The 25,050-nt window shown below is 39.8% G+C and overlaps 1 protein-coding gene across 1 annotated transcript; it reads left to right on the forward strand.

Moving 5' to 3' along the window:
* Positions 1 to 1,047: 1,047 nt before the first annotated feature.
* Positions 1,048 to 25,050, forward strand: LOC308101583 (uncharacterized protein; the record flags this gene model as incomplete). Its single annotated transcript, XM_080451003.1, has 16 exons — positions 1,048 to 1,116; positions 2,497 to 2,658; positions 7,815 to 7,920; positions 9,124 to 9,158; positions 10,349 to 10,439; positions 17,067 to 17,300; positions 17,505 to 17,692; positions 17,839 to 17,958; positions 19,257 to 19,602; positions 21,711 to 21,821; positions 21,960 to 22,541; positions 22,641 to 22,804; positions 22,893 to 23,113; positions 23,230 to 23,359; positions 23,855 to 23,955; positions 24,816 to 25,050. The coding sequence occupies 16 exons, from the start codon at positions 1,048 to 1,050 to the stop codon at positions 25,024 to 25,026; spliced, it is 2,871 nt and encodes a 956-aa protein (XP_080307129.1). The 3' UTR covers positions 25,027 to 25,050.

A 25,050-nucleotide genomic window follows, 5' to 3' on the forward strand; every position in this document is an offset into this window, starting at 1 on the left:
ACGTGTTAATGGTCAACAACCACCTGGAGTTCCAGCAAGCCCCAAGGTACCATAGGGAACTGTCTTTTACGCAACACCTAGAGGCCAACATGTCATCAAGGGTCTCACCAATTTGATGTCTCGCTGGTACGTCCTGGGATTCCTCTGCCAAGGTACTACGAATCCCCACGCAAACCCTGGTCTTCGCTGCAACCAAACACTGTCCCTCAGCCTGGTGTAGAAGCCCACATGCCAAAAACTTTGATGCTGCCATTAACAACGTTCTCCGGATCATAACTGGTTGCCTGAATCCCACCCCTATGTTCTACTTCCCAATCCTAGCAGGAATTAACCCAACCGGCCTCTGACAAGAGGCTGCTACCCTCACATCCTCACCCTTAGGAAAGCCCAGAAACATGACGAGCATATCACGCATAACACCTCTATGGAAGCGTTGCCTCCAATATTATTTTATGAACAATCTAATGAGCATTTTTCTTTTTTATATTTGGTAGCTTGCTTGCTTGCTCTCTCTCTCTCTCTCTCTCTCTCTCGCTCTCGCTCTCTCGGAGATACAGGAGTAGGCACCTGAAACGTCCGAACACTGTTCTAATGGACCAGGTGCTGAAGACGATGAGAGATTATCGCCTCAACATACTAGGCGTTAGTGAGATGAGCTGGACTGGTCAGGGGCACCTCTTGATGGATGAAGCAACTGTTCCCTACGCCGACGAACGCATCATAACGGCAAGGCTGTACACCAGGTTGTAGGTTATGATGTGTACGTAAAGGATCAGTTCTGTTAAATCTGCCTACTGATATTTTGTAACTAATCAACTGCCCCACAAATGATCTGTATAATCTTTTTTTCTTTTCTTTTCTTTTCTTTCTTTTCTTTCCTTATTTCCTTCTTTCTTTCTTTCTTTCGCGAGATCTTCAACACCAAGGCCAACACAGGAGTAGGCACCTGAAACGTCCGAACATTGTTCCAGTGTGGTCGTATGGGCCAGGTGTTGAAGACGATGAGAGATTATCACGTCGAGCTGGACTGGCCAGGGGCACCTCGTGATGGATGGAGAAACTGTTCCCTACGCCAATGAGCGAACGCATCATCACGGCAAGGCTGTACACCAGCCTGTAAGTTATGATGTGTACGTAAATCTGTCTACGGATATTTTGTAACTAATCAACTGCACCACAAATGATCTGTGTTTATAAGTGTGGACTATAGGCCTACTAGACTATAGTCATCTTCAGACTTTATTCTTCTTTCTTTCTAGATAATTTTTATTTTGCCGTGCTACTCCTCCCACAGTTTGGGCCTGACAGACTGCACATTATGCTTAAGCAGACTGCCGATCACATAATCACCTCTGTGTCCTGTACAGACCACCATCGGAGGCCGGCCTCTTTGATGTTGGACCTGAGACGAGGGCATCACTGCACGTCATTGAGCTGGACATCTGATGATGATGCACGAAAAAAGAAGAATTCTGAGTCTCACTTCTGTTTGTAATATATATAATATCTGTTTGTTTATGTTTGTAATATATGTTACATTTTGTCTCGCTGTTGATCTGCAGTGACTTTTGGAGTTACATCATGGCAAGGTAACTACACAATCCAAACCTCTACCAAAGTGTGTGTGTCTGTGTGTGTGTGCGCACACACACACAGATGTACACACTATATGTGTATAAATCAAGTCATGATGTGTACGTAAATCATCAGTTCTGTTAAATCTGCCTACGGATATTTTGTAACTAATCAACTGCCCCACAAATTATCTGCATGATCTTCTTTCGTTCTTTTTTTCTTTCCTTTCTTTCTTTCCCGAGATCTTCAACACCAAGGCCAACACAGGAGTAGGCACCTGAAATGTCCGAACACTGATCCAGTGTGGTCTTATGGACCAGGTGCTGAAGAGAGATTATCGCCTCGACATACTAGGCGTTAGTGAGATGAGATGGACTGAGCAGGGGCATCTCGTGATGGATGGAGAAACTGTTCCCTACGCCGATGAGTGAACGCATCATCACAGCAAGGCTGTACACCAGGCTGTAAGTTATGATGTGTACGTAATTCATCAGTTCTGTTAAATCTGTCTACGGATATTTTGTAACTAATCAACTGCACCACAAATGATCTGTGTTTGTTAGTGTGGACTATAGTAGGCTATAGTAATCTTCCGACTTCATTCTTCTTTCTTTCTAGATAAACTTTATTTTGCCGTGCTACTCCTCCCACAGTTTGGGCCTGATACGAGGGCGTGGCTGCACGTCATTGAGCTGGACATCTGATGATGACACACGAAAGAAGACGACGCCCAAGTATCACTTCTGTTTGTAATATATGTAATATCTGTTTAGGTTTGTAATAAATGTTTCATTTTGTCGCTAACTAATCAACTGCACACCACAGATGATCTGTATGATCTTTCTTTCTTTCTTTCCCGAGATCTTCATCACCAAGGCCAGAAACGTCCGAACACTGTTCCAGTGTGGTCGTATGGACCAGGTGCTGAAGACGATGAGAGAATATCGCCTCAACATACTAGGTGTTAGTGAGATGAGCTGGACTGGGCCGGGGCACCTCGTGATGGATGGAGCAACTGCTCCCTACGCCGATGAGCGAACGCATCATCACGGCAAGGCTGTACGCCAGGCTGTACACCAGGCTGTAAGTTATGATGTGTACGTAATTCATCAGTTCTGTTAAATCTGTACAGATATTTTGTAACTAATCAACTGCACCACAAATGATCTGTGTTTATTAGTGTGGACTATAGTAGGCTATAGTAATCTTCCGACTTCATTTTTCTTCTTTCTTTCTAGATACACTTTATTTTGCTGCGATGCTCCTCCCACAGTTTGGGCCTGACAGACTGCACTGTATGCTTATGCAGACTGCCGATCACAAAATCACCTCTGTGTCCTGTACAGACCACCATCGGAGGCCGGTCTCTTTGATATGGGACCTGAGACGAGGGCGTGGCTGCACGTCATTGAGCTGGACATCTGATGATGATTCACGAAAGAAGAAGACCCCTGAGGTATCACTTCTGTTTGTAATATATTGTAATATATTCAGTATCTGTTTGTTTATGTTTGTAATATAAGTCATGATGTGTACGTAAATCATCAGTTCTGTTAAATCTGCCCAGGGATATTTTGTAACTAATCAACTGTATGAGCTCAATTTAGTGCCAATATTATGTTGTACTTGTAAAAAGATTTTGTATTTGTAAACAAATCTTGTATTTGTAAAAAAAATATTTGTATTCGTAAAAATAATTTGTACTCGTAAAATAAATATTTGTATTCGTAAATAAAAGATTTGTATTCGTAAAAAAAAGATTTGTATTTGTAAGCAAAAGATTTTTATTCCTAAGATAAAAATGTGTCCATAAAAAAAATATTTTAAACTTTTTTGCTATATATATATTTTTGTGTGTTTGTAACATGTGTTAAACATGTTGTAATTGTAGAATTATATTTACAATGAACATTGTGACCAGAAAAAAACAACAGTTTGCTCGCTCGAAGATCTGTTCTACGGATTGCAAAACTTTGTTTTTGGCACTCTGCACTTCCGGGTATGAGCCAATCACGTGAGGCCTTTTCCACTACCCAATCATAAAGCTCCATAGGTCTCCATGGCAACATGGCAAACGGGGTTGCCATGTTGCAACTCCAAGAGTTTTAGCTGCAACATAATTCCATTGCTCAGGAAATAAACAACGGATTACAATAATATAACATTCCCTATAATCAGTAACATGTAGGTGATACCTATGTCTATCAAATATGGTTTTATTGAAAGGCAATCAAAGGCTAGATCGAGTTTAGAAAGCAAACAGGTAATGTCAGGGGGCCTCAGTGCGGCTGCAGAGTTTGATTGAGTGTGAGACTAGGACACTCATTATCCCACATGCCATATGTCAAAATGACCGGCTTCACCGGGAATCGTGCGTGTATATTTTGCTAAGAGATTGGTTACATAGTTTAATTGATATTAATGTATTAGTGCATTAAATTTCCCCATCCACTTTAATGGGAAAATGAGAACTCGATTTCAAGTTTTTTTTCTCAGAAACTGTAAGGGCTAGAGTTACAAGGCTTGGAGGGGAGGTTCATAATTTAGTCCGAAATTATCCAAAAACAAAAGTACACCAGTCGGCCTCATGGTGGCGCTATAAAAGCCCCCTTTACGTTTTGGCCTATAACTTTTGAACCGTAGGTCGTAAAATAAAAATCTTTTTCCCTAGATTCCTTGGGTCATGACACAACTCCCCGTATAGGCCACGCCCATTTGCGTCAGGATAGATTTTCCGCCATTTTGAATTTTCTTCAAAACACACTTTTAGCTCCTCCCACATATTTTGTCCAAATTTCACAAAAATCGGTGCACATGCTCTCTGGACCCATACGATAAACACCTCCAAACGGAATTTCATTCAATAAATGACTTCTAAAATTAGCGGGAGGGATTTTTACAAAAAAGGCCAAAACTCACGAACGAAACGTCCGGTCAATCCCAAATTTGAATCACATGTCAAGGGTAGTTTACTCAACGAATCCCTAAAAGCATTCCCACTTTGATCCATAGGGGGCGCCACAAATGCACAAAATGTAACCGTTTGATGCAAAAACATGATTATTTTTGGACCAATCCACTCCATTTAAGCTACACATGATCTCTGATGACATGTGACAATGTAATTGGCTTGCACAATTAGTGGGAGGGGCCTACAAAAAATGTAAAAGCCTGTGACTTAATTTGGACTAATAAATATTTTTTATTTTATAATTCAAAAACTTGTATTATTTAATTGATATTTATTGTTAATTAATTCTATTAAAAGATTGTTTAGGAGATATTTGATGGTGGAAAAAGTACTAAAATGTTTTACTTAAACAAAAGTATCAATTCTGCGATGTAAAAATACTCTATTACAAGTAAAAGTAAGGTATTCAAAATGTACTTGAGTAAAAGTAGAAAAGTATTGTTATCAAAATGTATTTAAAGTACCAAAAGTAAAAGTACTCATTATGCAGGTCCCATTTCACAATTTAAAATGTATACAAATTATTTGAAAATAGCAGATCCACAAGCTCACAACGCGTCGCAAATCTGCTATTTTCAAATTGCCAAAGTATATATACTGTATAAGTGGTTTTGTAATAATAATCAAAATCTACAAAGTAACTAAATAAAGTTATCAAATAATTGTAGTGGAGTAAAAGTACAATATTTGTCTATATGTAGTGGAGTAGAAGTAACTATAGGCTACTACTAAAATAAGTACTTTTATTTAAGTAAAACATTTGAGGATGGGACACACTGAAGGATGGGTAGAGTGTTGTTAATGTTGTTTTATGGTCATTTAATGAATTAATTAAGCCAAAAAAATCGAGCGTGCGTACATGCCCGCAACGCAGTGGGTGGAGGGGGGGCGGGGGGGGGAAGGGGGGGGGGGTGAGTGGTGGTCAAGTTCAGCCCCCATGGCCACGCACAAAAGCCGGCGTCCCTGTATATGAGTCATGTAGGCTATTAGAAGTGTAGAAAAATATGTAGGCCATGTATGCCAGCGCTGTAGTCTAGTTTTTGGCAGGATGTGATTCCCTCCAACACACATATATACAGTATCTAATAATAATAATAACAATACAACACTCTTAAAGGATCTACACCATGAATTAAAAAAAAAAATGATATTTAATATCATATGGTGTATGTCCCTCAAACCTTTTTCAAAAGGTTTGAGCCTAAATCATCACTCAGATATACTCATCCCAAGTCAATTGTCTCTGGCTTATACAGCACTTTCAGCTGCAATACCAAAACGTCCTCTTGGGTAGGGGGGGGCTACTGAGCAATTCTGTCTGGCCAGCATCAATGCAATGGCAATGCAAGTGATGTCACTTGCATTGCCATTCTGAAATGGCCTGTTCAGACACGCCCATTCTGAAAATCTCTGAAATGAGAATGAATGACTGAATGTTAAAAACAAATATTTTTTGGGGTACAAGAGACACTGGGGAGCCCAAAAAATACTAAAAACCAAAAAAAAATGAAATTCATGGTGTAGAGTCTACACCATGAATTTCATTTTTTTTTTTTGCTCTCTCTCTCTCTCTCTCTCTCTCTCTCTCTCTCTCTCTCTCTCTCTCTCTCTCTCTCTCTCTCTCTCTCTCTCTCTCTCTCTCTCTCTCTCTCTCTCTCTCTCTCTCTCAGGTCAGAGAGAGAGAGATGTAGAGAGAGCGCTTGAGTAAAAGTAATTGGTATAAATATGTACATAAAGTACTCATTATGCAGAATGTCCCATTTCAAAAGTTTTCAGTTGTATAAAAAAAATAATTAGAAAATAGCCGATCTACAAGCTCACAATTTTGAGCTTGTAGATCTGCAAAGCTAACTAGTAACTAAAGTTTTCAAATCATTGTTGTGGAGTAAAAGTATAATATTTGCCTCTGAGATGTAGTGGAGTAAAAGTACAGACAATTGGGAATACTCCTTTACTTGAGTAAATGTACTTAGTTACTTTACACCACTATAAAAGGTGTGCCCTGGCAGACAAAAGGTTGTGAAACACTGCTCTACATGGCATTCAGTAAACACATTTAAACAGGTTGGATCAGATTAATGTGTTCTTCAGTCAGAAGTGAAGCAGCAGAAATCATTCGTCTCACTCGCTCTCTTGTTTTTCCTTCTAAGTCACAGTTTGTGTAAAATCAACCATGAGGATTTATTTACTCATTTTCCTGGTGACTTGGAGCAGCTGGTTCACCACATCTGTAACATCTGTAACAGGTAAGACGATAAAGTTAAAAAGTTTTCAAATAATTGTAGTGGAGTAAAAGTACAACATTTACCTCTGAGACGTAGTGGAGTAGAAGTAAAAGTACTGAAAATTGGGAATTCTCCAGTAAAGTAAAAATACCTCAACAATTTACTTAATTACATTACTTGAGTAAATGTACTTACACCACTGGATATAGGTGTGCCCTGGCAGACAAAAGGTTGTGAAACACTTTTCTACATGTATTCAGTAAACAAGTTTAAGACGTTAAAGTTAAACATGACAGATTTACTAAATATAAAAGTTATTTACACTGTTACATACAGGAGAGTGTGGACTGATAACCTTTATTATAAGAGGTGAATATGAGGTTATAAATTGTGTGTGTGTGTGTGTGTGTGTGTTCGTGCTGTAGCGAGCAGATTTAACCCTTTAAGACCTGGAACGCATACTGTGTCATTTTACAGTGCCGCTCTATGAGCTTGAATAAATCTAAAGTGACACAGATGTGTTCCTGGATGGAATGGGTTAATAGTGTCTAGTGGTACACCACCCTGTATTTATACACAATAACACAACAACACAACATATTTAACACACACACACACACACACACACACACACACACACACACACACACACACACACACACACACACACACACACACACACATCTATCTGAATATAAATTAAACATTACACATTAATATCTCTACACTAAATCCATGTTGTTTTGTTTTAAGGACATCAGGTGATTGGTTCATCTCAGCCTGTGATGGCCATGGAGGGAGATGATGTCATCCTTCCTTGTCACATTGAACCTCCTGTCAACATGGAGAAGGGGACGGTGAGGTGGAGGAGAACTGACCTGAGTATAAATGAATATGTGCACGGACAAGTCATTACGGACAAGTCATTATCCGTGCACCTTCTCCAAGATGGACGTGTGGATTCTGAGGATCAGAACCCGGATTACAAACAGAGGACGTCTCTGTTTCCTGAGCAGTTGTCTCATGGTAACATCTCACTGAAGCTGACCAGGGTGAAGTTCTGGGATCAGGGAACATACAGGTGTCATGTTCCACACCTGGGCGACCTCTACAGTGACAACCTCTACAGTGACATCCAGCTCCGTGTTGGTAAGATTTACTGTTCAAAACATGGATGAAAAACAACAATAAAATAGAATGATTAAATAGTTTTCATTAAGCTGATATGTTATTACTTTTTACTTTGTTGTGGTAGTGTGAGGGTTCCTGATAATATATTACTAATAATAAACCAGTTCTTCCTGATAGCTGTTATTAATTCAACAAGGACCTTTTACCCCTACCCACTATTTTACACCTAGGCTATTTGAAAATAGCAGATCTACAAGCTCACAACGTGTCGCACCACGACACACTATGAGCTTGTAGATCTGCAATTTTCAAACATTTTAGTACTTTTACTTTTGGTACTTTAAGTACATTTTGATACCAATACTTTTGTACTTTTACTCAAGTATATTTTTAATTCCGGACATTTACTTGTAACAGAAGACTTCTACATTGCAGTATTGATACTTTTACTTGTAAAACATTTGAGTACTTTTTCCACCTGTGTGTGTGTGTGTGTGTGTGTGTGTGTGTGTGTGTGCTGTAGAGAGCAGATTTAACCCTTTAAGACCAGGAACGCATACTGTGTAATTGTACATGTTTAGCTATTACCATTACTTTATACTTTTGGCTATTCAAAAATAGCAGATCTACAAGCTCATAGCGCGGCACTGAGTGCTGTGCTATGAGCTTGTAGATCTGCTATTTTTTAATAGCCAAAGAAATCTAAAGTGACACAGATGTGTTCCTGGATGGAATGGGTTAATAGTGTATAGTGGTACACCACCCTGTATTTATACACAATAACACAACATATTTAAAACACACACACACACACACACACACACACACACACACACACACACACACACACATCTATCTGAATATAAATTAAACATTACACATTAATATATCTACACTAAATCCATGTTGTTTTGTTTTAAGGACATCAGGTGATTGGTTCATCTCAGCCTGTGATGGCCATGGAGGGAGATGATGTCATCCTTCCTTGTTACATTGAACCTCCTGTCAACATGGAGAAGAGGACGGTGAGGTGGTGGAGACCTAACCTGAGGTGGTATGTACACATTCTCGAAGATGGACGTGTGGGTTCTGGGCGTGTGAACCCGTCATACACACAGAGGACGTCTCTGTTTCCTGAGCAGTTGTCTCATGGTAACATCTCACTGAAGCTGACCAGGGTGAAGTTCTCAGATCAGGGAACATACGCGTGTATTGTTCCAGACATGTACAACAGCTACAGTGAGATCCAGCTCCTTGTTGGTAAGATTTACTGTTCAAAACATGGATGAAAAACAACAATAAAATAGAATGATTAAATAGTTTTCATTAAGCTGATATGTTATTACTTTTTACTTTGTTGTGGTAGTGTGAGGGTTCCTGATAATATATTACTAATAATAAACCAGTTCTTCCTGATAGCTGTTATTAATTCAACAAGGACCTTTTACCCCTACCCACTATTTTACACCTAGGCTATTTGAAAATAGCAGATCTACAAGCTCACAACGTGTCACACCACGACACGCTATGAGCTTGTAGATCTGCAATTTTCAAACATTTTAGTACTTTTACTTTTGGTACTTTAAGTACATTTTGATACCAATACTTTTGTACTTTTACTCAAGTATATTTTTAATTCCGGACATTTACTTGTAACAGAAGACTTCTACATTGCAGTATTGATACTTTTACTTGTAAAACATTTGAGTACTTTTTCCACCTGTGTGTGTGTGTGTGTGTGTGTGTGTGTGTGCTGTAGAGAGCAGATTTAACCCTTTAAGACCAGGAACGCATACTGTGTCATTTTACATGTTTAGCTATTACCATTACTTTATACTTTTGGGTATTCAAAAATAGCAGATCTACAAGCTCATAGCGCGGCACTGAGTGCTGTGCTATGAGCTTGTAGATCTGCTATTTTTTAATAGCCAAATAAATCTAAAGTGACACAGATGTGTTCCTGGATGGAATGGGTTAATAGTGTATAGTGGTACACCACCCTGTATTTATACACAATAACACAACATATTACACACACACACACACACACACACACACACACACACACACACACACACACACACACACACACACACACACACACACACACACACACACACACATCTGAATATAAATTAAACATTACACATTAATATCTCTACACTAAATCCATGTTGTTTTGTTTTAAGGACATCAGGTGATTGGTTCATCTCAGCCTGTGATGGCCATGGTGGGAGATGATGTCATCCTTCCTTGTCACATTGAACCTCCTGTCAACATGGAGAAGAGGTCGGTGAGGTGGTGGAGAGATGACATGGGGGAGTGGTTGTCATACGTGCACTTTCTCCAAGATGGACGTGTGGATTCTGAGGGTCAGATCCCGTCATACACACAGAGGACGTCTCTGTTTCCTGAGCAGTTGTCTCATGGTAACATCTCACTGAAGCTGACCAGGGTGAAGCTCTCAGATAACGGAACATACAGGTGTGAAGTTCCACATCTGTACTACCGCTACAGTGAGATCCAGCTCCTTGTTGGTAAGATTTACTGTACAAAACATGGATGAAAAACAACAATAAAATAGAATGACTAAATAGTTTTCATTAAGCTGATATGTTATTACTTTTAACTTGGTTGTGGTAGTGTGAGGGTTCCTGATAATATATTACTAATAATAAACCAGTTCTTCCTGATAGCTGTTATTAATTCAACAAGGAACTTTTACCCCTACCCACTATTTTATACCTAGGATATTTGAAAATAGCAGATCTACAAGCTCACAACGTGTCGCACCGCGACGCGTTGTGAGCTTGTAGATCTGCTATTTTGAAACATTTTAGTACTTTTACTTTTGGTACTTTAAGTACATTTTGATACCAATACTTTTGTACTTTTACTCAAGTATATTTTTACAGAACACTTCTACATTGCAGTATTGATACTTTTACTTAAGTAAAACATTTGAGTACTTTTTCCACGTGTGTGTGTGTGTGTGTGTGTGTGTGTGTGTGTGTGTGTGTGTGTGTCCTGTAGCGAGCAGGTTTAACCCTTTAAGACCAGGAACACATACTGTGTCATTTTACATGTTTAGCTATAACCATTATTTTATACTTTAGGCTATTCAATAATAGCAGATCTACAAGCTCATAGCGTGGCACCGAGTGCCGCGCTATGAGCTTGAAGATCTGCTATTTTTTTTTTAAATCATGAAAACTTGTGCACATCTTTGAATATATATATATTTAGTGTACATTTGTAACTCAAATCTTTGCTTCTGGGGGATTCTACAAATGTCTTCTAAATACTAACAGTTTCTTGATGCTGTTGATGTTGATGTTGATGATATAATCAGTGGTTCTCAAACCTTTTCATGTCAAGTACCCCCAAAGTGATATGTACTTGGCTGCGGACCCCCATCTAAAAAATGTTTTGTGCCAGGGATTTTTCAAAAATAGCAGATCTACAAGCTCATAGCGCGGCACTCGGTGCCGCGCTATGAGCGCTAAATAAACATTAATATCACTGAATCCATTTTGTTTTGTTTTAAGGAAATCAGGTGATTGGTTCATCTCAGCCTGTGATGGCGATGGTGGGAGATGATGTCATCCTTCCTTGTCACATTGAACCTCCTGTCAACATGGAGAAGGAGAAGGTGCTGTGGGAGAGAACTGACCTGAGGGGGTCACCATACGTGCACATACACTATTTTCTCCAAGATGGACGTGATTTGAATTATAATCTTCTGAACCCGCCATACAGACAGAGGACGTCTCTGTTTCCTGAGCAGTTGTCTCATGGTAACATCTCACTGAAGCTGACAAGGGTGAAGTTCTCAGATCAGGGAACATACACGTGTGCTCCATACCACAACAGCAGTGATATCCAGCTCCTTGTTGGTAAGATTTACTGTTCAAAACATGGATGGAAAAACAACAATAAAAGAGAATTGACAGTATGGTTTGCATTAGTCCTCTCTGGCATGACTTTATTTATTTTTATTATTATTTAGTTTTAATCCATCATTATTATTACTTATGTATTCATGGGGGGTACTGTACCCGTTTTTGTGATAGTAATAATATATAAATAATAACATCAATGAATTATTCCACATAACTGTTATTAATTCAATAAAGGGCCCAGGGGCCTATGCAAAAATAATACTAAGAATATACAATAAAAATATACAATAATGATAAAATGCTGAAAGTAATATAAAGAAGAGTTAGGGTCTTGTTACAATAACTTATATTTTAGCAGCAGTTTATAAAATGTACAGGTATTGTTACAATATCTATAATATAATAATATAATATAATATAATATAATATAACATAATATCATATATAGAGACTGGTTGTCCAGAACCACAGATCAAAACTTGCTGCCCATATATGGGCATATACTGATGAGGTCAGGGAGCACAATGTATGGGCATAAAAGGCAGACAGACAGACAGACAGACAGAGATCTCTGTATATGGTCATAAAAGGGTAAGAACATTGATTGATTGATTGAATATTTTATTAGGCACAAATGTAAAACAGCACAGTTACATTTAAAATACTTTGTCTAAAAAGTCAGTTAAAAAAGTCCTTGCGGTCTTGTTTCCATTGAGGAATCATGACGTTACCAATTATGTGGGTTTGTAATGGAAAACTAAGACTTTTGAAAAATGTAATGAGTAATACTGTATCTCTGTCTGTCTGACTGACTGACTGACTGATAAAAAAAAAAGTTTAATTGATAATCCTTTTATGTGTTTTGCAGGGTCTATGTCTCAGCCAGTGATCTCTTTAACTGGAATAAAAGGTGATCTCTTATCTTGGAGATGTGATTCTGGGTGCTGGTTTCCTGAACCTGAGATGTCTTGGCTGGACAGTGATGGAAACAACATCAATGCTGAACCCTCAGTGACAGAGAAACCTTCAGATCACTGTTATGTTGTCCAGAGGAATGTGACAGTGGAGCATGTGACCTGTAGAGTTCACCTACCACACTTCAACCACACTGTTGAGACACACAGTGTTAAACCAGGTAATGAACATCACTCTCTATCATCTCTCTTTTACACCTTGAGGAACCTCAGTAAACACTCTGTCATTCTGTTACACTGTATCAGGGTCTCATATGCTCCTGAAAGGTCATCTGTGCATCCTCTAAATTTATTCTGTAGCATTATTTGTGCAAATGCAAATACTTGTTGTGGCGTGACTAAAACAGGTTATGGAGTGCAAAAAGAAGCAAAACAAATGATGTGGTTTGTGAGATCACACACTGTTTATTCTGTTCTTCTCTTCTCATAATGTTTCTAGAGACACTGTTTATTCTATTGTTTTCCACAGAAGCTCAGCCTTTAACCTACCATTACCTTGTGTTGTGGATATAACATGATGGCTGACTCAAATAAATGTAATTTTGTATAACTTAGAAATTCCAAACATAGTAACCAAATGGGCTGTGGGAGTGAACAAAAAAACACAGTGAACACATGTGATTGTAAAGGGTTCTTGTCTGGAGATGTTTGATGTCTCATGTCTCAGTGAAGACATGGATAGAAGAGGGACAGACACTACATTTTAACTTTTTTTTTTTTTAAACTTTTTTTTGCATCTTGAGTAAATGTCCTCTTCCTTACTTTGTTCTAACATTTCATACTATTTTATTTTATTCTCAAAAGATTTTCATCAAAGGAAAACATGTAAATGTTGTAGCAGGTGACCCCCCCCCCCCCCCCCAACAGCTAACATTCCTTCAAAATGATTTCATACATTTTCGAAATATATAAAAATTATCCATAAATAACATTTAAAAAAAGGAATAGTGAAAACAGCCGATCTACAAGATCAGCTGTTTTCACTTAATTCATACACATAATTGACACATAAATAACGTTTAAATAATGAAGTTTGGGGAAGACACCAAATTTCTCCTTTCGGAACTAAAAAGAACTAAAAAGACCACTGACTTAAAGGGATATTTTACTTTCAAAATCATTTTGGTTCATTTTATCGTCTACTCAGGCTTTTGTGTTTCACCCCGGACAGTTTTTAAGTTAACACGGTGCCAGAATTGTATTAAAACAGATTACGTTGGGTGCCAGAAATCTCACCGTTGCGCTGCACTGCACTGCGCTGTTTAAAGCTCTAGACTCACGACGAGCAATCCATGTAAACAATGCATGCGTGCACGGTGCACGATGGTCCTGGCTAACGCCTGGAACGATAACATCTCTCACGCGAGTCACAATGGCGGAGTGATCGTGCATCACCCTCCCCCCCCCCCCCCCCCCCCGTGTGGAAAAACAAACAAAAAGATTGAATAACACGGTTTTAACCTGCACCTATGCGCTACTCATCGAAACATGTTTGGCACCCGATGTGTTCATGTGTTAATTGAGTATTTAGATATTTTATCACCCCTTCCTATACAAACCCATTGAAACTTCAAACTCCATTTTAACCATGTTAGATTCATCAAAAACACCCGTCCTTGGTTCTGGTGACTGTCCTTCTGATACGTGAGGAGACCGTGTTTTTTTTTTTTTTTTTATCCCTTGTAACCCTTTTTTTTCACCCGGTGCCAATTTTCGAAGTGATCCTGGGCGCTACACCAGCCCTACACCAGCGCTACACCAGCCTCCCACAGCCTAGGGAGCCCAGGGCCGAGCTCATGCCTCCTTCAATGCATGAGAGCCAACTGACCTTCTTGTCACCTGACAGGGGAGAGTTTCCCCGGTTGGCCGTAGCGCGTGGAAGGAACACGTTATTCCAACCAGTTCCCTTCCCCTCCATCAGGCGTGGGGAAGGCAATATAGCTACCAGGATTACTACATGTTTTTGTGAGGGTATTAACTACCCTAGGAGACGCGGGGAGAACATGCAAACTCCACACAGAAAGGCCCTTTCACCAACCCCATGGGCGCTGATGACGCGGAGGAGAGGACACACCCCCAGCGCCCACAGCGTCCCCGGCAGGAATCGAACCCAGGACCTTCTAGCTGTGAGGCGACAGCGCTACCGACTGCGCCACCTGAGACAGTATTTTTTCAATTACTTTTTTCATTCATTAAAAAAAAACGAATAAAAAAAAACGAAATACAACAAAAGATATATATAAAATACAAGTAATCGAACCCCCTCACGCATTTGGAGGGCAGCTTGAGTCACCAGAACCAAGAACGGGTGTTTTTGATGAATCTACCATGGTTAAAATGGAGTTTGAAGTTACAATGGGTTTGTATAGGAAGGGGCGTGTCTGATAAAATGAATATCAAATATCTAAATACTGAATCAAGCAACTTCCAAACTGTCTGGGGGCTCTCAAAAGCCTGAGTAGATGATAAAATGACCCACAATTAGTTTGAAAGGGAAATATCCCTTTAACTCTTTCACTGCCAGAGTATATACTACTAAATAAGGCCCAGACTGCCAGCGATCTTTCGATTTTCTTACCTTTTCAAGTAGTCACAGAATATTTATCTCCAGTATGATCGATTCCCTGATGGTTGCTAATCACGGAGGGTTTCACTGTTGCTTCCGCAAAAAAAACAACGTTTCATCGCAACCTCCCGTTCACTTGTTATCCGCTGTTAAAAATATCTCGCCAAAAATACATAGTAAAACACAGGAGCCGAGATGCAGGTTATTTCCCAAATAAATTAACCAGGAAGTGAATGGAGCAGTAAATCTTCGGATCACGTTATCTCCTGGTTCTGTGAGAAAGAAAAAAATACAGAAAAGAAACTCTTCTTTCTCGTCCATGGATTCTTAGCAGAATCGGACAGGCAAAGAGGTAGTTGTGGTGTGATTGTGTTAGTGGTAGAAAGACTACAGAGTCGACGTGTGATGATGTCAGCGGTGTGCGACCGAGTGGGAACCGACACAGTAGCAGAGTGACAGACAGCGTCACATGTGAGAAACACCTCATAAAGTACAGTTGGACTCACGTGCACGTTGTTTATTAACACGACAATAGTCCAGGGGCCAACACTGATATATGATGTCTTCCTACATGTCTTCTCGTTTCTATTTTGGTATGATACAACTTCACTCTTGAAACAAACCTTACCCCATATGAAACCGTGATGTGTGGGAATTAGGGATGTCTGATATTATTGACCGATATTAGCATAAAAATGTAATATCGGAAAATATCTGTATCACTTAATTATTTTTTAAATAAAAAGGCCAACATCTAATCTAAGATTAGTGGGACTCATTCAAATGACCATCAGTGAGTTCCGGGACTCACCTAACAACATCACTGTATTATATTAGATTTGTTAGATATTATATTGATATTATAGATATTTTTTTTTTTATTATATATTTGATGTTGTTACCTGACAATTAGTTGACTTTTGGTGAAAAAGCATATATCGGTATCAGTTGATATCGGTATCGGAAATTAGGAGTTGGACAATATCAGAATATGGGATATCGGCAAAAAAGTCAATGTCGGACATCCCTAGTGGAATCATTGATATGACTACAATACGTATTGGAAACTAATGTTCTTATAAACAGTTGTTTCTAATGTACTTCTCAGTTAGATATTTAAAAAAGTGTAAAACACATACAAAATTGTATGCAACTGTGACCTACTGGCAATGTGCACAAGAAATGTGTTGCTGATCGGCCCAATGGTTTGTGAGATTAGCTCAGACAAACTGCTACAAGCTGTAGTTTTAAGTTATTGCTAAATAAGCATACTAATAATCTAGGAAAATCTGACTTCGCTTAAAATGGCTATATCTCAATTAGTTGAGACCTCAGTGCCGTCAACTGGTCCTCAGTGAGCATGAGATCCAGACTTGGACCCTAACGTCCCTATTATGTAATAGCCAATGCATTGTGATCTTGTAGATCAGCTATTTCCACTGAATGTTCACCCCATAATAGGGCCTTTAGGGTTTATGTGCAATGGCAGGGGAACAATGTGTTGTGTTGTTGTGCGTTGTGAGCTTGTAGATCACCTATTTTAATATATGTAGTGTACACCGAAAACAGATGGGGGCCTAGTATAGAGTCCTGCGGACTCCGGGTGGTCAACTAAGTATGTTACCACTTAAACCCTTTATACTTAGTAGACAGAGTTCCCTAGGAGTATATTGTACAGCATCTATTAAAATCAACATTCAATCCATATTGTTTTGTTTTAAGGACTTCAGGTGATCGGGTCTTCTCAGCCAGTGATGGCCAAAGTGGGAGATGATGTCATCCTTCCTTGTCACATTGAACCTCCTGTCAACGTGGAGAGTGGAAGGATGGAGTGGACCAGACCAGACCTGGACCCTGAGTTTGTGCATCTCCTCCAAGATGGACGTGACATGGCTGAAGAACTGAACCCGTCGTACAAACAGAGGACGTTCCTGTTGGATGATGAGTTGTCTCATGGTAACATCTCACTGAAGCTGTCCAGGGTGAAGCTCTCAGATGAGGGGACATACAGGTGTTCTGTTCCAATCCTGGGAAACAGTTTGATTCAGCTTCGTGTTGGTAAGATATATTTTTTTGTAACGAGCCAAACAGACTGATGTGACTGATTGACTCACTGACTAATCAAATCTTTGTATTGATAATATCTTTGTGTTTTTGCAGGGTCTGTGTCTCAGCCAGTGATCTCTTTAATTGGTATACAAGCTGATAGCTTATCTTGGAGATGTGATTCTGGGTGCTGGTTTCCTGAACCTAAGATGTCTTTGCGGGACAGTGATGGAAACAACATCACTGCTGAACCTTCAGTGACAAAGAAACCTTCAGATCACTGTTATGTTGTCCAGAGGACTGTGACAGTGGCTCTAACAGAGCATGTGACCTGCAGAGTTCACCTACCACACTTCAACCACACTGTTGAGACCAAACCAGGTAATGAGCATTTCCATTACTCTTGAACACTTCCCTTGTTCAATGTTTCTCTAATGATGAACCCTAGATGAACCAGGAGATCATTGTCCTCCTCAAGATGAAAAAGAGTGCCTTCAGGCCTGTGAATGAGGAGGTGAAACTAGCCATGGCCAAAGGTAGAGACATCCACAGAGCAGAACTTCCTAGAGTGCCTTCAACACAACACCAGAGGGGGGGGGGTGTTTAGGCTCTGTCATGATTAATTGACCACATATATGAAGTTAAACAACTAAATTCTATCCAAACGATATCTTATAAGTAAATTCCGTGCCTCAAAAAAGAAGTTTGAGAGCGTTTTATAACCGAAAGTAAGAAGTGAAGGCACTCGCACAAACAACAATGGCTGCCGTTCGTCTTTTGTCGGCTGCACTCAGGCTGCACTCGGCTTCATTCGGGCTCACTCGAACTCGCCACCTGATTGGCCAACTGTCGCTGTCAATCACAGAACGATGAGCGACGACGCTGATAGGCTTCGTCCATTTGGTGTACGGGCTAGAAACGCCCAGACAAGCCTTCAGGCCAGACTCACTTCTGGAATCAAATGGAAATGAGATTTCCGGAGGGAGGGTTTACCAGGCTATAAAACAAGTACTGGGGACTTGTTTCCAATTTGGTCCTATGTATTCAATTGATCAACATAGCATAACTACTACATGTGTCATCAAGCTATATTTATATGTATGTGTGTGTGTGTATATGTGTATATGTGTGTATATATATATATATATATATACACATACACACGTTATAACTATTGCAACATCCAGTCTCTTGTCATCTGTATACTTTATTCATATTAGTTTGAGGGTCTTTTTTGTGATGTCACTATTCTGTACCTATAGTGCGTAGCAAAGGGGCGTCAAAGGGGGCGTCAACATGTGTCACTTGGTAGCGGCGGCCATTTTAGGGTTCACAGTCTTAAGCACGTCTTTATGTTTTATCTCTGATCCCAAACATGGCTACAGCACCAAGGGGGGCGTGGCGCCCCCCCTTGGTGACTACGTTGCCACACACTATTTGTCTTAGTCCTGTATCTGTAACTTTTACTGCTTTGCTCTCTCTGGCGCCGTAAGCTGGTCGTAAATAGCGTGTAAATAAACTGTGTAAAATCGTGTATAGATTATCTAAGCACAATCTGACGTGTGATTCACGATATGGAGTGTACAGCCTTTAAATGTGTGGATCACAGGTGTAGTCTATCTCATTTTGTGCATAACAATTACAGCAGAAATGTAACGTTATTATTAATTTGGCTGGTGGGGGGGGGCCTAATGGACCGTTGTAGAACCACTGGTCTAAATGACATTATATCTTAATAACAGTATGTTAATACAGTATGTTGATAAGTGAACAACATAGGCCTACATCTATGAAAATAATAAATAGATATTACATATTAATATCACTACACTAAATCATTTTTGTTTGTTTTTTTAAGAACCACAGGTGATTGGTTCATCTCAGCATGTAATGGCCAAAGTGGGAGATGATGTCGTCCTTCCTTGTCACATTTATCCACATCTCAACATGGAGAATGAGACGGTGGTTTGGACCAGACCTGACCTTGAGCCATCATCCGTGTACCGTCTCCACGATGGACGTGTGAATTCTGAAGAACTGAACCCGTCCTACAAACAGAGGACGTCCCTGTTTGACGATCGGTTGTCTCATGGTAACATCTCACTGAAGCTGTCCCGGGTGCAGCTCTCAGATGAGGGAACGTACCAGTGTTCTGTTCGAGGCCTGGACCCCATCAGTTTCAAAGGCAGCATAAAGATCTATCTCCGTGTTGGTAAGATTTACTGTTCAAAACATGGTTGGAATTATTTTCATTAGTCCTCTATGGCATGACTTTATTGTATCTTTATTCTGTCTGTCTGTCTGTCTGTCTGTCTGTCTGTCTGTCTGTCTGTCTGTCTGCCTGCCTGCCTGCCTGCCTATCTATCTATCTATCACCATGAGGAATCTCTGTAAGCACCTCTTACTGTAAGGTGCCGTTTACACGAGGACCGTCTCTACAGAAACTGGCAAAATGAAGTATCAGATGTGCCGTCCGTTTACACGGGAACGGTGTTATCAGGGGTTGAAAACGCAACAAAGTGAAACTTCCTTCCCGGAATTCCTTGAATACACTGCGCCTCGCGTCTCCGTTTAAATGTGCAAAAACAGTGTTAACCAGTGTTGCCAGATTCTGCGAGAGAAATAAGCAACCAAGTTTATGAAAACTCAAAAGAAGTGACTTGGCTACGGCTATTTTAAAATAGCAGATCTACAAGCTCACAACGCGTTGCGATGCAACGCAGTGTGAGCTTGTAGATCTGCTATTTTCAAAAAAGAAAGAAGAAAAAATTATCTTGAGAAAATGAAAAGAGGTCTAAACGTAGCCTCTGACTGTATGAGGGCCACTACAGGACATTCAGGACAGTACAGTAAACCCTGACCCCAGATTAATGCATAAAGCCCTACCATGCATCTTTATGGATACGTTCACCATGTTAAGATATTTGGAAACTGTACTGTTATATTTTAACCACTTAAACTGTGCTTCTAAAGTTTAGCTGGTCCTAACTTTGTGATGTTAGAAGCACATTGTTGGAGCCAAATGGGTGAAAATGTCAAATGTGTGAACATGGGTTGGCGCAGCAAGGGCAAAAGGTTGTTGACCGTTGTCGCCATCATTGTGGCGCGAAAACATGTTTGGTTGAATGTTTGATTCATCTTTTTTGGAACCCAAAGATTTGTTTGAATACTGTTTTTGCACTGTGGAGCTAATAATAGACTATCTTTCTGCATGAAGAACTGACTGCATTATATGTTTGAACGTTGACACAGAACACACAATGTTCTGAGTGCAGAGATACAGAAGAACAGTCATTCATATGAATTCCTTTTATGGACTTAAAACAAGGTATTGTAACAAACTCTTGTTCCCTGGGAAGGGAGGAGGAGTTAGACTGGAGTCCAGAACTGCACTGAGCTGTTGCTTGAAGGCTTGTACCTCGTCACTCGGTCGCTGCAACGCAGAATTACTGTTATCAATATAACAACATGCAAATCACGCAATAAGTTTCGACCTGTAATTCCACCAAGGCTCGTGGAAATTGTAACAATCAGAATCAGAATCAGTTTTATTGTCACATCACAGGTTTACAAGATAAAAAAGTGGGTGAAATTATTTTTTGTACATCGTTCCCATCGCAACGTTAGTTTCCATAGAAAGAAGAGGGGGGGGGGGGGGGGGAGAAGAGGGTGGGGTGCAAGTGGGAAGGAGATCAAAACAAGAGAGCAACAGAAGGCCAGACAAGTTATCTACATATTTACAAAGTACCTGAGATAATAAAAACAAAAAAAACTAAGGTGCCTGAGCATAGCAGCAATGTATTGTATACTGTGCATGTTATACTTATACTGTGCATGATAGACAATGGACGTTAAGGTGTTTAGAGGAAAGGAGCACAATAAAAAAACAACAAAAAAAAGTCAGTGCGTTGTACAAGGGATTAAGGTGCAAAAGGTCAGTGCGTGTCCACCTAGGGTGGACTGACTCTAGAATAATCCGCAAGTAGCTCCATGAGGGAGTGCAACAAAAAGTCAAGTTACTTTGGGGGAAATGTAACAGTAATATTATCATCATATAGCAGTAATATTATTATTCAAAACATTGTGTTAATTGGTTATATTACAAAAAGTAATAATATTACAGTAACTTGTTACTTTTATGTACAGTAACTTACTGTAGCATGTAAGACCCATGGTGGTTAATGGAGACCAGGCAGGAATCAAACCTGTGATCTTTGGTTCACAAGACAGTGGATGGAACCATTTTAACACAGCTGTTGATTTGATTTATTTCATTGTATAATGTTGACAACAGTTGTGTTATGACTCACTGTGTTTCAGAGAATGTGAGTCTCACCACAGGAGTGATTGCAGGGATTGTGCTCACAGTGATCATCATTGTGGTGACAGCAATACTGGGATTTTTCTACTGGAAAAAGCAGAAGCAAACTAGTAAGTATTGAACTGATTTGTTTTTTTTAAATCTACATGTTTTGTGTTATCCTTTTAGCATAACATTTGACTGTACTGTAATGTTAACAATCTCTTTAATAAAATAGTCAATCAATCAATCAATCAATCCCATTCCAGAGCCATCAAGATCCATTGAGATGAACATGAGACTAATATCAGGAGAGGAAGAACCACTGAATGATGACAGCATTCCTAGTCCTTCACCAAAACCACGAGAATGGCGCCCAGTCAGTAAAAGATGGAGGCCACAGTTAGAGAAGCTTATAAACGCTGATGACTGTAGCGTTAGCAAAGTCGGGAGTCTTGTGTTTGGTAAAGACAAGGAATTCTGCATCGCAAAGGGAAGTTGTGGAGATGAAGTCTTCTTGGGGTTAAGAGATGATGGCACTGAAGTTGCAGTGAAGAGAACGTCTAAATACCACTATGAAGGGCTGAAGAAAGAACAAGACTTGTTACGTCTTCCAGACCTTGATGATCCTTCGATTGTACGATATGTGGACTTTATAGAGGATGAGAACTTTGTTTACCTTGTTCTACAGTTATGTGAATACAACCTGGCAGAATATATCACTAAACACAGCCTTTGTGAATTGAGGAGAAAACAGCTAGCAAAGCAGGTTCTCAAGAGTTTAAGTATTCTTCATTGTCATAATCCTACAATTCTCCACCGGGATATCAAACCCCAGAATGTCTTGATTGGTAAGCGATGGGGGAAAAAATGAAATAATTTTATCTGGAATTTATTTTACTCAATCCCAAACCCTTAAATTATATCGATCTTCCCACTTTGCCTTGCAGATATTCGAGGCAAGGCAAAATTTGCTGATTTTGGAATAAGCCGACTATTACCTGAAGGACAAACAACGCTAGTCACAAGCGCTTCAGGAACGAGATACTGGAGGGCAAAGGAGACTTTGGATGCAGGCGGTGATATCCCATATAAAAGAAGCACTGATATCCAGGTTGTTCTTTTTTATTCTGCGTGAGAACAATTTAATTAATGACAACAGCATACAAATGTTCTTACTCATTCTCATGCTCATTCTTAAGGTGGCTGGGATGTTGATATATTACATCCTTTCTGGAGGCGAGCATCCATTTGGCGAAGGCCCTAGATGTGATGTCAACATTCTGGATGGAAACTACAATCTGCGCCATGTTCAGGATGTGGTTGCCAAGGATCTTATTGAGAGGATGATCAATGAAGACCCAAACAAAAGACCTACAACTCTGGAATGCTTGGTTCATCCCTTCTTTTGGTCAAACGAGAGGTAAGATAGAACAAACATTTTACATTGCACATATTATTCAGCACATCAGTTTGATGCAATAGTAAGGTACATGTTTTCGCCTAATGCTTTCAAAATGATTACTATTATTTTCACAGGAAAGTAGACTACTTGAGAAGGATTGGAAATCTAAAGGAGGTTGAGAACTGTCAAAATGCTGACAAGGACCTCATCAGGAAGTTAGACCAGCATGCTGAGCAGGTCCAGTTCAACACGTGGAAAGACAATGTGAGTAAACATTTTCTAATAGAGTGAGAACCATTGCATTTTGAGCTTTTGATCATTTCTGTTTTATTTCTTCTGCCTTTCATTTCTCTTTAAGACCCTATTTAATGCCTTTAAGTAACGTTTTACATACAATTTTCAAAGTAGACATTTACTGTAGCAGTCACTCTTTATCCAGAGTGACTTTAAATAAACAAGGTAAACACATACATAGAATGCAGAGAGACAGTTTAGTGTCTCAGTAAACTAGGATCACAGGTAATCAATGAACCTAGCATCTGTCTAAACAATATGCTATCAATATGTCAATCTGTACATTGAAACTGTAGCATACCAGGTAAACAATAAACTAAGCATCTGCTTAAATCTAAATAACATGTTAACCTTGCATATGAAATGTTGTACACTTGTTTTGCCAAATCTAAAATCTAATTTCATGCTCACATTCATACTTATGTTCCAAAGTGAATTAAATCCTTAAGTTGTATGTTCTTCCAGTTCCCACAGGAGTTGGTCCAGATGATGGATGATGAGAAGAAGTCCTACCCTGAGAACTCATTTGGACTGCTGCGCTTCATACACGATCTCCATCAGCACTAGTAAGTAGAATTACATTTAATAACACCTCAAAGAGCAGTCACACTATATACATAAGTCATGTGCGTGTGCGCGTGTGCCACTGACTTAATATTAACCCTTGTTTTATTTCTAAAGACTACAAAATATTGCACTTAACTCATTCAGTCCCACTGTGACAGACCTATTTCTGGCTGTGTTTGTCCAGTGCCAGAGATTTTTAGATTTTTCTTAGATTTTCAAATAGTCACAGAATATGTATCTCCTGTATGATCGATCCCCTGATGGTTGCTAATCCCAGAGGGTTTCACTGTGCTTCCGCAAAAAAAAAATATATATCATTGCGACATCCCGTTCCCTTTATTCCACTTTTGAAAATAGCATGTCTCGGCCAAAAATACATAGTAAAAAAAAAAGTACACAGGAGCCGAGATACAGGATTTTTAAGTAATAAGTTAACCAAGAAGTGAACGGAGCAGCGAATCTTCGGATCATATTATCTTGGGTTCTGGACGTTCTCCCCCCCCCCCATTTGGCACAGAATGAGTTAATAGAAGTGTATCAATTACATGGCCTGGGGGGGGGGGCGGCCCTGCAAATGGAGCCGAATGGACTGTTGTGGACTGGTCTGGTTCCTCGTTGTAGAGCACAGGGTCCACCGTAGGGCATTCCCTACCCTCCTTCAAAACCACCATAAAATAGCACCTGTCTGTTCCTAGAAAAGTCTTCTAAGCTTGACACCAGAATTGCCCGCCCCCCAATGTCTTCTGTACACTTGTATTGTTTCTAGTGTTGATGATTTCTTGTATGTTATTGTATGCCTTTCCATGAGTGTTCCTTGTGTCACTGCTCACCTTCAGTGATCACTGCTTTGTGTTCACAGTGCTGAAGATGTAGCAGGTATTGACCTGATGGAGATGTTTCCTGATCTGTTTGGAGGAGTTTACAAGTTTGCCAAAGAACAAGACTGGAACTCAAGGCCCTCCCTGAAGGACATGTTTACAACACCAGATGCTGTAAAGTCCCCAAACCCTGAGACAAAGACCAGTCTCAGTCTACCAGTCCAGGAATTAGGACTCAACGACTCACAGTGACTTGAAGGACTCATGATCCATGAG

The sequence above is a fragment of the Gymnoscopelus braueri genome, assembly GCF_963280865.1.
Source record: "Gymnoscopelus braueri genome assembly, chromosome: 15".
NCBI lineage: Eukaryota > Metazoa > Chordata > Actinopteri > Myctophiformes > Myctophidae > Gymnoscopelus > Gymnoscopelus braueri.